The following is a 12,873-nucleotide window of genomic DNA, read 5'->3' as shown; positions in this document are numbered from 1 at the left end:
CATGTTCCCAGGCGCCACCATTTTTAAATGCCCCGTAGTTCGAACTCCCTGCCCGCGGCTACACGCGGCACGGACTAGGTAGTTCCAATTAAAGCTCCTAATTCGAACTACCATTACTCCTCATTGCAGGCGCCTGGGAACATGCAAATAAAGCCCGGGATAGTTAAACCCCGGGCTTCATTTGCAAGTTCGAATGCCTACATTAGCCACCCTAGTTCGAACTAGGGTGGCAGTGTAGACATACCCTAAGGGCTTTTCTCCACTGCACTGGGAATGGGTGCTGTGGCGATCAATCCACCAGCCAGATGAGAAGAGTGGCCGGTGTCAATGGGAGAGCCTCTCCCGCCATCCTTCCCACACACAAGACGCCGCGGTGAGCACGCCGGGGCCAGCATAGACACAGCCTAAGAGAAAGTCTTAGCCAGGAGTGCTGTATGATTACTTCTCTCAGGTCAGACCCCACCCCGATACTCATGGTTCATCGGAACCACTTGGATTGGGAAGATCAATCCAGAGCAAGCTCTCTTGTGACTCTCCCGCTACTTCCTGCCTCTCGTTTTGGAATATTTTCCCTGCTGGCTGGGGGAGTTCAGAGGAGGCGTGGGAATGCAGCATCCGGTTTCCCAGGCTGGTCAAAAGTTTTCTGTCTCTCTTGTTAATTTCCCCCCCTGCAGGTATTCTCCTTGGCAGGATCCACCTTTAGCCTCCCCTCCTCCCACATTTTCGGAAGCCCCCTGACTTCTGGCCTGTCTATGAACCCTCTCTTGAACCAGTCTGAAAGCAGCCGGGCAGGTATGTGAGTCGCCAGGTAGGTGAGTCGGAACTCAGAAACCCTCCCTGGGTGAATTGAGATGACACATCTGCAGTGAGCCCCCCTCCTCCTGCTGTCTCCCCGTCCCAAGGGCTGGAGGGCTGAGGCCCTGTGCTAGGAAGTAGGAACTGTTGAGATCAGAGGCTTTGTCAGCTCCGGCTATGTCTTCCTTGACTGGGATGTCAGCAAGCCCAGGGGTCATCCTGGGATGTGAGTTCACAGGTTGCAGACTGCGCCTATGGGCGTGGACTAGAACGGTGCCAAAATATAACCTGTTTGAGATTTCATCATTTGAACACACTCGATCTGACTAGGGATGTACAAGTGTAGCCGATAAACCGATAAGCAAAAGCAAATAGGTTCATGCTAGAGACTACATGCTTCCCACCCAGTACATTTTTTTAGCAGGCTGGCCTGCTCAGCCCTGTCTTGCGATGGGTCCTGGACCTACCCCCGCTGTGGCTCAGCATTTAAAGCATATTAGGAGCCAGGCAGGGAGGCAGCCTGGCTCAGTTCTGGCTCGTGCTGGCTCCAGGAGCTCAGACTCACTCCCCCTCCCCCCCGCAGACAGGGGCTGCTGCCTCTCTATCAGAGGCAGCAGCACGGGGTGGCAGGCAGCCGGTCCACAAGGGGAGCTAGTTTTTAAACTGGCGTCCCCCACAGACCAGCTCCCACCTGGCACCCTGTGCTGCTGCCTCTGATACAGAGGCAGCAGTGCAGAGAGACAGGGGTCTTCTTGGAAGTGAGGCCAGAGTGCACTGGCTGTCGGCCCCGCCCCTAGGGACTATAGAATACTCGACTATCCGATAAAGAGTTTATGAGGTTACTCGACTCTTCGATTAACTGATATTTAACATCCCTAATCTGCACACACGTGGTGAAAATATGTTGGAAAAGTTGGCACCGACTTTTGCAGTAACAGCATTGGGCCTTTGTTTTGTTTCGGGATGATTTCATCCCCCTTCGACTCTGCCTTCTCCATGCACCGCAACAAAGGCGGCAATTTGCACATTGAAACCATTCTGGCACCAAATGAGCCCTTGGAATGGTTTGGTATTTTCCTTTCCAAAACAGGCTCATTTGCCTTGGAAAAGGGCCGAACTCATGAGAGGGAAACTTCCTGCATTACAGTGAAATTTTCGTACCAAGCGAGCTTTGCAACGAAATGCAAAAAGAAAAGCCCCCTGCCCCGATTTCCAGCCATTTTGCCTTTGGGTGTAACTATCTCGCGCTCCTCTGAGCCAGAATTTTCAGGAGGTCAGAGAAAGTTGGATGCTGAACTCTTGGGAAAATCTACCAGTACGTGCCACAACAGGGCAGGGGCCGGCAAAATACGGAGGCGGCCTGCAAACCTTCAGATCCGGCCTGCCACGATACTTCGGGTTGCCAGTGTCCTGTGGCCCTGTGGGACCCTAGACAGGCTCCCCACTGGCCGCTGCCCCACATGCCGCTTTGAGCGCAGCAGTCTGGACCATGCCTGAAGGCCCCGTTGGGATACTGGCCAGGATAGGCGCCTCCCGGTCAGAGCCCACACCTGGAACCCCACCCCCTCCCTTACCCCAATTCCGTGCCCCAGGTCATAACCCAAAACCTCAGAACTCCTTCCTGCAACCATGCCCCTGGTCACACACCCCTTTCAGACCCTGCATCCCCTCTGCACCCCTCCTACAAGTCAGAATCCTCTCCTGTACCCATGCCCTCTCCCAGACCTTTCCCTGCCTCCTGAACCCCGATCCCCTGCCCTAGATCACAACCCCCCTCCTTCACCCAGACCCCACAGCCCCTCCTGGGCCCCAATTCCCACCCCCGAGCTCCCTTCTGCATCCAAACTCCATGCCAGACCCCGCCCCTCCTCCATTAATATCATAGGTTACGTCTAAACTGCAGGCTTCTTGAGCAAGAGCGTGTCCACACTGCAAAAGCGCATCGGAAAAGCGCTGCATGGACACTCTCTCACAAGAAAGCTCTGATTGCCATTAACAGAACGGCCACCAGGGCACCTGTGCTTCTTTCGATAGGCTGTTTTTGAGCAAAAACCCCGTTTCCTGTCCACACACACCTTTTTCCGCACGAGCTCTTGTGCAAAAAGATTTATTCCTTGTAGAAAGAGGAATATCTGTACCGCAAAAACCCCTTTGTTCTTCCAATGTACTGTACATTTTCTTGCGCAAAAACACGCTTGCAGTGTGGACGCTCCGTGAGCTTTTGCGCAAAAACTCTGCAGTCTAGATGTCGCCTCCGACCCTGCATCCCCTCTTTCTTGTCACCTTTTGTGATCTCTCTGTCCTAGGGATGTGAAGGTTTAACCGGTTAACCGGAAAACCTCACCCTTAATGCAGGCAACTTTACTACTGAAAGTTAATTTGTGGGGGCTGGGGTAACTCCTCTCCTGCCGTGGGCAGGGGCTGCTCCAGCCTGGGTGGGACAGTGGTACACCTGAGGAAGGTGAGGAGAGGAATTCCAGCCCAGTGGCAGGTGAGGGGGCCGCTGCCCCCTTTAATCAGTTAACCAGTTAAATAATGTTTAACCAGTGAGCCAGTGAATTGGGATTTTACATCCCTACTTTGCCCCCAGTCCCTGATCTGTCGTAGGGATTGGTTTGCGTACTGGAATTGTTGCTCTGTGTGTCCTGGGAGGTAGGGCAGGGCTCTTACCCCCCTCTTGCTGCTGGGGCACCGTGGCGGGGAGCACTAAGTCACTCACGGGATGTCACACGGGCTGCTTTGAGCAGGGGGGATCCTGTGTTCCTGATCCTGCGTTCCACTGAGCCGCCCTTCCTCCTGATCCTGCGTTCTGGAGATGGGTTTCTGTGAAGATGCTCCCAACCCTCCTCCTCCTCCGTCTTCATGTCCTCTAGAGCATGGGTTCCCAAACTGGGGGGCATGAAGAAATCCGGGGGGGGGGGGGGTGAGGTGACCCAGCCTCCCCCCCATCAAGTTTTTTTTTTTTTTGCTCAAGTTTTGCTGCTAATTTTTTGGGGGGAGGGGGCGAGGGCTTTTCAGAAATCAAAAAGGGGGGCGTGATGCCAAAAAGTTTGGGAACCACTGGTCTAGAGTGACTTTGAGAAGGTGGCTACTTCTCCCCCGGAGGGGAGGAGCCAGTTGAATTTGACTGACAGTCAGGCACACCTATCTGGAGGGGAAGGCGGGACTTCCAGTCCATCTGCCATTCCAGGAGGGGCCTCTCCAAGGGGACTCCGCAGAGCTGCTGCCTGTCAATAACCAGCTTGGGGGGGCATGAGGGGGTGGGGATCAGGGAAAGGCAATGGCTTCCCAAATGGCCAGGCATGGTGCCCCCCCCCCTGCACTCTGCCCCCAGACTCCCCCCATCTCCTAGGCTGCCTGTCCTCCCTGTGCTTCCGGGGCCGGGCAGGCTGGGGTCGTGTGCCACCCGCTCAGAGGGTGGGCGGGTTGGGGGCCTGCCCTTACAGTGGGGGGGCTTGGCTCCCACAGACAAACCTCAAGCAGCTGGGGCGAGGCCTCCCCCAGCCTGAGGTTCACCTACCACCCACATGGGGGGGCCATGGCCCCCTGAATCCTGCCATCCCTGCCTGGTTCCCACAGGAAAACTCCTGGATTCCTGTGTGTCATAAATGCGTCTGGGACCAGGAGGAGAGGAGAGGAGAGGAGAGGAGAGGAGAGGAGAGGAGAGGAGAGGAGAGGCAGCCAGCTGGCAGCGTCTGGCGCTCGCAGCGTCTGACACGTCCCCGAGTGATGGGGGACATATGCTGGCTGAGCGGCAGACGTGGGGGCGGGGAAGAGAAAGCGCCTGGCTGATGATTGGATGCTGCTCTGCTATCTGGGAGTATTGCGGGGGAAGAGAGCACCCCCCCACATACACAGCCATGAATTGTCGAACATGCTGAGCACCCATCGCTGGGTCCAGGTTGCCTGAGAAGCCTGGCTGGGCGGCTGTGAAAATCTGCCCAGTTATGTGGGTCTAAGAGGGAGCTGGGCCCATGGAAAACTGGCCCTGGCCCCTTTGGGAAACTCAGCATAGCGTGGGGAAAAGGGCAGCTTCATTCGCACCTGTCTGTGCTCTGTCTGTCACGGCTCTGTCTGTCTGTGTCACAGCTCTGTCTGTCGGTCTGTCACGCCTCTGTCTGTCTGTCACGGCTCTGTCACAGCTGTCTGTCTGTCTGTCACAGCTCTGTCTGCCTCAGCTCTGTCGGTCTGTCACGCCTTTGTCTGTCACGGCTCTGTCTGATGGTCTGTCACAGCTCTGTCAGTCTGTCACGGCTCTGTCACAGCTGTCTGTCTGTCACAGCTCTGTCTGTCACGCCTCTGTCTATCACGTCTCTGTCTATCACGTCTCTGTCTATGACAGCTCTGTCTGTTGGTCTGTCACACCTCTGTCTGTCTGTCACAGCTCTGTCTGTCTGTCTGTCACACCTCTGTCGGTCTGTCACGGCTCTGTCTGTCTGTCACAGCTCTGTCTGTCACGCCTCTGTCTATCACGCCTCTGTCTATCATGTCTCTGTCTATGACAGCTCTGTCTGTTGGTCTGTCACACCTCTGTCTGTCTGTCACACCTCTGTCTGTCTGTCACAGCTCTGTCTGTCTGTCTGTCACACCTCTGTCGGTCTGTCACGGCTCTGTCTGTCTGTCATGGCTCTGTCTGTCACGGCTCTGCCTGTCAGTCTGTCTGTCACGGCTCTGTCTGTCTGTCACAGCTCTGCCTGTCTGTCACGGCGTTTGCACACCAGTCCTTCCCACAGGCCCTGCAGCAAAAACAACCATCCAATTTTACAGATAAAGGCTGTTCCAAAGGGGCGGGGGAAGGGGGCAGACAGGGGCACGCCCCCGTCATATCCCTCCCCCCACAACTCCTGCAGCCCTGGACCGGGGCGGGAGATGACAGTCTCTCGGGCCCCGGGGCCACAGACGGAGAGGGGGAACCAGCTCCTCTGACCGAGGCAGGGGGTGGCGACATTTTTTCCTAAGTGTCCAGAGCTGGGACTGGAACCCAGCGCTGTCAGTTCCAGGGCCATGCGCCCCTCCCAGACGGGGCTGTCTAAAGAGGCAGGAGGCGAAGGGACACGAGATGAGGAGGCCTCTGAGGTACGACAGAGAAGTCTGTCTCAGGTGACCGGCTGCTGGGTCTGTCCCACATGCTCTGGGAGTCACTGGCCGCCCCATCTGGGGTCAGGAAGGAATTCCCTCCCTGGGCCAGAGGGGCAGAGATCCTGGGGGTCTTCCCCTCCCTGCTCAGGTCCCTTGCCGATTTAAATGGCGGGTTCTGTGTCACTTGACATCTTTGAGTCGCGTCAGTCACTCCGCCGGAGGGTGGGGGTCCGTCCCAGGCGAGGGAGGTGGCTCCAGCTGGGTGAGCCGCCCTGGCCAGTCCAAAAAGGTCTCTGCCAAGTCGTCTGCATCCAGGCCGGGCCATCTGGCTCTGCCCACAGCTGGTCCTGGGGAGGGGGGTCTTTCCGCTCCGTGACTTGGTCCTGCTCAGAAAGGGGCGGCTGCAGCTTAGAAAATGCCCCGGGGCGAATCACAGCCTCCGGATGTATTTACCCTCCCAGCCCCTCGGGGGCGGGGGCAGGGCTTTTATCCCCGTGGTACAGAGGGGAAACTGAGGCACGGCGACTTGGGCCACGTCACAAACTGGGGGTCCAGCAGGGACCTGAACACAGCTCTCTGAAATCCTTGAACCACAGGGATGCCCTTGCTCTCAGCTCCCTGCCCTGCCTCCCTTACCCCATCCAGAGGAGCGAAGGGGCGCTGATTCCTGGGTGCCCAGCCAGCCTACAGACCCTGGAGACAGGCGCCTGCGCAGGGGAGGGGGGGCTGTTATGTAAGGGGTGGGGAGCGGAGAGAATTGCTCCGTGCTGCCACCCGGCGGAGGCTGTGGCACTAGCAGCCCCTTGGCTCAGGCTACTAGTTGCCAGAGGCAGAGACCCGCCTGTAACCCTTTCCCTGCCTCTGTTTCCCCTCCCAGAGCCCGACCTGGAAGACTGCAGTTTTGGCTGCCGAGGGACCTCCCCGCAGGAAAGTCTGTCCTCCATGTGAGTGCCTTTCAGCCGTCCTCCCTCGACACGGGGGGGGCTCCCAGGTGGAGGAGAAACTGAGGAACGCAATGTGCGGAACGGGGAGGGAGGCAGCCCTGTCTCGGTGTGGCGTGGGGAGAGGGCAGGCTAGGAAGGGGTAGAGCAGAGCCTTTCCAGGTGTGGGGCAGAGACCGTGTGGGGCTGGTCTGAGGCAGGCAAAGACAGCAGCTTCCAGTGCTGGGCAGAGGTGAGGGGCTCGGGGAAGGGGGTGCAGATACAGGCTTTCCCGCTGTGGGGCAGAGGGGCTCAGGTGAGGGGGGAAGGGTGCAGATACAGGCTTTCCCGCTGTGGGGCAGAGGGGCTCAGGTGAGGGGGGAAGGGTGCAGATACAGGCTTTCCCGCTGTGGGGCAGAGGGGCTCAGGTGAGGGGGGAGGTGGAGGCAGATACAGGCTTTCCCACTATGAGGCAGAGGGGTTCAGGTATGGGGTGAGGGATGCAGATACAGGCTTTCCCACTGTGGGGCAGAGGGGCTCAGGTGAGGGGGGAGGTGGGAGCAGATACAGGTTTTCCCGCTGTGGGGCAGAGGGGCTCCGGTGAGGGGGGAGGTGGGGGCAGATACAGGCTTTCCCGCTGTAGGGCAGAGGGGCTCAGGTGAGGGGGGAGGTGGGGGCAGATACAGGCTTTCCCGCTGTGGGGCAGAGGGGCTCCGGTGAGGGGGGGAGGAGGGGGGTGCAGAGACAGCCCCTTCCAAGGTGTCTAGAAAGGGGGGAAGGAGCCTCGTCCTTTGACAGCCTCTTTCCCACGGCCGCTCCCCAGGTCCCCCATCAGCAGCCTCCCCACCCTCTTCGACCAGACCGTGTCCTGTGGCAGCAGCGGGCCGCTGGAAAACGTCCCCCCGGCCACCCCCAACATCGAGCAGCTCCTGGAGAAGCAAGGCAACGGGGAGGCCGGTGTCAACAGTGAGCTGGGGAGGGGAGCGGGCCGGGGGACCCCAGTGGGGCTTCAAAGGCAGCCGGGCCCGGCCAGGGGGCGGGCTTCTCCCCCTGGGTTTGGGGGCAGGAGCGGGGAGGCGTTGTCTGGGGCGATCGGGGCACACAGTCCTGCCCAGGGCGGGGCAATGGGGGCGAGCGGAGCTGAGACAGCCCCTCCTGGTGTGGGGCAGGGGCTGGGAGGGGCAGCCCCTCCCTGCCGGCGCGGGGAGGGGAGCTCCGTGCTGAGCGGGGCCGAGAAGGGGAGGGCAGCGGGGGGCGGGGACGCCCCTGCACAGTAGATGCTCTAACTGTGTCACCCCCCGTACATCCCCTCTTCTCCTTCCCACCCCCTCCCTCCCCTCCCCTCTCTGCCCGCCCCCCGCCCCCCTCCCCCCTTTCGTTTCCCGCAGTTGTAGAAATGCTCAAGGCCCTGCACTCCCTGCAGAAGGAGAACCAGCGGCTGCAGGAGCAGATCATGACCCTGACGGCCAAGAAGGAACGGCTGCAGCTACTCAACGTCCAGCTCTCCGTCCCCTTCCCGGTGGTGACCACCAGCAACGGCCCTGCCGGCCAGGCCCAGTACCTCCTGCCTGCCAGTGGTGAGGGGCAGCCCCGGGATCGGGGGTACCCCGCATCCCTCTGTAACACCCCCGCCGCCCCGGGAGCCTGCCACGGAGCCGCTCTCTGGGCCGGGGGAGGAGGCGTGAGAAAGCCGGGTTCTGAGATTCTCGTGGCGCATGACGCCACGCCGGAGCCGACCATTGGCTCTACGGGCTGTCCCTTTGCCCCGCCCTGGCGACGCGGGGCTCCGCCCCTGACGATCGATTCCCGTTTTACCCCTGCAGTGTGCAACAGCGACTCCCTGAGCATCAGCAAGAGCTCGCCCTGCAAGAACAGCTTCGGGATCGAGAACTCCCTCTCCACCTCCTCCGAGGTACGGCGGCCGCCCAGACTAGCTGCAGGGACCCCCCCCCCACAGTCTCGCTGCTCCCTATCGAATGAGAGCGTCTGGCAGGGTGAAACCAGCCCCTACCCGGCACCCGGGCGTTCTGTGATCTCAGGGGCTGGCTTTCTGCTCGTGGGGCCAGGGAAAACAAGGCCTCAGGTTCTCCTTGAGCTTTGCTGGCTCGTCGCCGGGGCTCACCCACCCCCAGCCGGGGCATGGCGGCCGTGGGGATGGCCGTGCGCAAGGCGCTGTACACAGGGAAGTGCGGAGGCTGGCGGTTTGCTCAGGCGGGTCCCTCGAGCTCGGGGATTTGGGGGTGAGCTTCCAGCCAAGCATGTGGGAGCCCCGCTGCCTCCCCCCACGTGCAGTGATCTGCCCTCTTCTGGGCACCTCCCCCCCCAGATGCAATAGAGGGAGCTGAGCCCCCCCAGGTTCAATTCTCCCCCATGTCTCTGCTTCTCCCCCTAGGATCCGCACTCGGGCTGTCCCAGCCGGAGCAGCTCCTCCCTCTCCTTCCACAGCACCCCTCCGCCCCTGCCCCTGCTGCAGCAGAGCCCCACCTCGCTGCCCCTTCCCGTAGGTCAGCAGCAGGTCAACGGGCTGGCCCGGGCGGCGGGGGGCAGCGTGGCAGCCGGTCACAGCCTGTCCACCGGGCCTGCCATGGAGGGGCTGCTGGGGAACCTGCTGGGGAACGTGAACAGTGCCCCGCCGCAGAACGCCCTGACGCAGGCCGGCGGGCCACCCACCCTCCAGCTCACCGGCCTGAGCAGGTGAGACGGGGCCCCAGGTATCGGGCAGGGGAGCGGCCCAGGCCTACCCGCAGCGCCGTCCTCTCCCGCACTGTCGCCTCCTCCTCCCTCCTGCGCCGCAGCCAGGCGAGTTCCGTCTGCCCACAAACAGATCCCAGCACGAGGCGTGTCCGTGGCAAAGGGAACGTGGCCATCCCGGACCACACACACGCACCCCGTGGGATCATTAGCTCTCCAAAGCAGCGATGGGCAAGTGAGGCTAGTGAGTGGGCCTCGGGAGGACCCCTTCTCCCTCTCTGTGGGCTGCAAGATTCTCGGAACCCAGACAGCCTCCCGGGATAGAATTTGCCTCCAGCCCCGTGTGGCAGTGCAAACGAACACACGTGGGACGGTTTCGGCTTGCATCAGGCCCCCTCGTGCGCGTGCCTCGTGCACGTCCGTTCCTACCCTGAAGAACTTGCCATAGAAACAGACAGAGGGCGGGAGGGGAAACTGAGGCACCGAGCAGCAAAGTAACTTGCCCAAGGCCACACAAGGGGTCGGTGACAGAGCTGGCACCGGTACCTCCCAGGGCAGTGTCCTGCCCACTGAACCTCAGGCAGGCAGCTTAGAGTGACCTGTAAGGGAATTTCATCAGTGTGCTCTCGTTCAGGAGCCTGGCTCATAGCTCTGTTCAGGGCTGGGAACAGGGGGTGCAGACATGCCGCACCAGGAGTGGCAGGCAGCAGGCAACACTCACATGCCATCTTCCCTGCAGCGTGCCAGGCCTGAGCCCCCTGACGGAGCAGCAGCGGCATGTCTTGCAGCAACATGAACATCAGCTGCAGCAGCTGCAGCAGCTCCTGACGTCCCAGCCGCTAAACCAGGTAAGCGTCCATGTCCCGGGGTCCTGCCCCCTCCGGTAAGGGCATGGCCTGACGTTTGAATGGGGAAGATTTAGACCAAGGCCTCTCGCCATGTTTGCTCAGGCCTGGTCTGCGAGCACAAGTTGCCACAATTCCCCATTGGGCTTATCACCATGCATCCTTAACCTGGGATTAAAGCGGCATAGACCCTCTAATATTTTTCCATCTATGTGCAGAATAAACGCCCTGCAGCATGCGCGGATGTGCACCACCAGTAGCAACATACTGCTGGCAGTGGGCGCTGTGGGTGCTCTGCTAGTCAGCTGGGCGGCACGGCAATCTCTCCTGGGTGGCCACCCAAGCGATTAGCTGCCAAGGCACCTGGGTTAATCTGATTCCCAGCCACACCCAAAGTCCCGCCAAGTTCAGTAACTGCAGCCGGTTAGCCAATGCTGGCCCTGCGTTCGGAGTCCGATTGCCGCTTGGGCAGGCGCACACCCACCCACGCACGGTCGAGAACAGCAGTGTAAACGGGGCCGTGTGGGTCTCCGTGCGTGCTGGGGAAGCTCACCGGAACCAGGATAGGTACTTCCCTGGCTGGTCCATGCCAGCTGGCAGAGACCGACACTTGGGTCCAGCTATCTTGGGGGTGTCTGGTGCTGTGGCGGCCCCGGCTCGGATCACAGTGGAGAAGGACCCTCTGTGTGCTGCCCTGGTCCCAGGGAGCCCTCTGCCGAGCAGTTAGCGGGACTAGGAGACTGAATGAGAAAGCAAGGCAGCCCACGCAGACGTGGCATTTGGTCGCGGGGCAGAACCAGGGCGATTTCCACGCCCAGTTGGGAAAGCCTAACAAGGGCCGGATTCATAAGCACATAAGAAAATGTCCAGACTGGGTCAGACCAAAGGTCCATGTAGCCCAGTGTCCTGTCTGCCGACAGTGGCCAACGCCAGGTGTCCCAGAGGGAGGGAACACAACAGGCAATCCTCATGTGATCCCTCCCCTGTCACCCACCTCCAAGGAAACAGAGGCGAGGGACACCATTCCTACCCATCCTGGCTAACAGCCATTGATGGACCTAACCTCCATGAATCTATCTAGCTCTTTTTTGAACCCTGTTAAAGTCCTGGCCTTCACCACATCCTCTGGCGAGGAGTTCCACAGGTTGTGCACTGAGTGAAGAAAAACTTCCTTTGGTTTGTTTTAAACCTGCTGCCTATTCATTTCATTGGGTGACCCCTTGTTCTTATATTGTGGGAACAAGTAAATAACTTTTCCTTATTCACTTTTTCCACACCAGTCGTGATTTTATAGACCTCTAGCCTATCCCCCCTTAGTCTCCTCTTTCCTAAGATGAAAAGTCTAAGTCTTTTTAATCTCTCCTCATCTGGGACCCGTTCCAAACCCCTCATCATTTTTGTTGCCCTTCTCTGAACCTTCTCCAGTGCCAAGAGATCTTTTTTGAGATGAGGCAACCACATCTGTGTGCAGTATTCGAGATGTGGGCGTACCATGGTTTTATATAGAGGCAATAAGATATTCTCTGTCTTATTCTCTATCCCTTTTTTAATTCACCTCCCAATTAAACAGTTGAATTCCTCTGACTTCACTAGGGAATAGCCCTGACCTACCCAGGTTAAATGAGACCTGGGCTTGTTTAGGAGAGGGGAGAGACTGCTTATCCTGCCGTCTTGTCTCACTTGCTTTGCATCGATTCGGCACCCCGAGGAACGTGAACTGCACGGCTTCCCTACTGGTGCTTTGTTCCCAGCTGGTGTGTGTCCCCTTGTCGGGGCGCGTGTATAAACAGCAAACACACCTTGTGTGCTGAAAATCATGGATCTTTTCCCTACTTTGTTTACGCTCATGAAACTTCAGTGGAGTTAATCCCAGGTTAAGACGGTGGAACAATCAGGCTCCGGGCGGGGCGGGGGAGGGATGTAAAATATCATGGGCCAGATTCCCAATTGATGTAAGTCAACATAGTTCTGTTGCTAGGAGTTAGCCACACTGGGGTATTCTATTGGTCAGTGGTTTCCATGGAAGCGAAAGTGGTCTAATTTGATTGGAGCCCATCTCTACCAGCTCCAGGTGAATAGGGTCCCTTCCATCCTCCCAGGATTTGGCGCACTGAGCCTATGTCTACACTACCGGGGCTATCCCGGAAAAACTCCGCTGCGTCCAGGGAACGTGTCCGAAAATTTTTTCGGAAGAGCACACCTGCTCTTCCAGAAGCCCTGTGTTCCTCATTTTATGAGGAATAAGGGCTCTTCTGAAAGAGGAGATTTTTCCAACATTTGGCATGTAGACAGGCCAAATGTCGGAAGGGAAGTTTGGAGGAAGGGAAGGGAACTGAGTCAGTAAGAATTTGTAACAATGAATTCCACAAGCTGATGGACATCCGGGCATTAAATAGTGCAGAGAGGTTGAAAAGGGGCAGGATACATTGGTAGGCCAGTGTGTTTGCAGGGATTCTAAAGTAGGAGTGGTCCACTCTCATGCTCCCGGGTGTCTGGTGATGACTAAAAGGGTCAGGAAGGCTGCCCAGCCTGACCTCGCCGCA

The 12,873-nt window shown here is 58.8% G+C and overlaps 1 protein-coding gene across 4 annotated transcripts in view; it reads left to right on the top strand.

Annotated features, from left to right (window-relative positions):
* MLLT6 (MLLT6, PHD finger containing) overlaps positions 1-12,873 on the top strand; it is a 101,118-nt gene that overhangs the window by 81,168 nt on the left and 7,077 nt on the right. For 3 of the 4 annotated variants that reach the window (XM_075911431.1, XM_075911430.1, XM_075911433.1), the window contains 7 exons: positions 675-792; positions 6,752-6,818; positions 7,618-7,760; positions 8,183-8,371; positions 8,618-8,706; positions 9,187-9,488; positions 10,225-10,333. In XM_075911431.1, the coding sequence (XP_075767546.1) occupies positions 675-792; positions 6,752-6,818; positions 7,618-7,760; positions 8,183-8,371; positions 8,618-8,706; positions 9,187-9,488; positions 10,225-10,333 (1,017 nt within the window). The remainder of the gene's footprint in view (positions 1-674; positions 793-6,751; positions 6,819-7,617; positions 7,761-8,182; positions 8,372-8,617; positions 8,707-9,186; positions 9,489-10,224; positions 10,334-12,873) is intronic. The other variant, XM_075911432.1, reaches the window with a different exon arrangement.

The sequence above is a fragment of the Pelodiscus sinensis genome, chromosome 29 (assembly GCF_049634645.1).
Source record: "Pelodiscus sinensis isolate JC-2024 chromosome 29, ASM4963464v1, whole genome shotgun sequence".
NCBI classification, from domain to species: domain Eukaryota; kingdom Metazoa; phylum Chordata; order Testudines; family Trionychidae; genus Pelodiscus; species Pelodiscus sinensis.
This window is presented reverse-complemented; position numbering and strand designations above follow the sequence as displayed.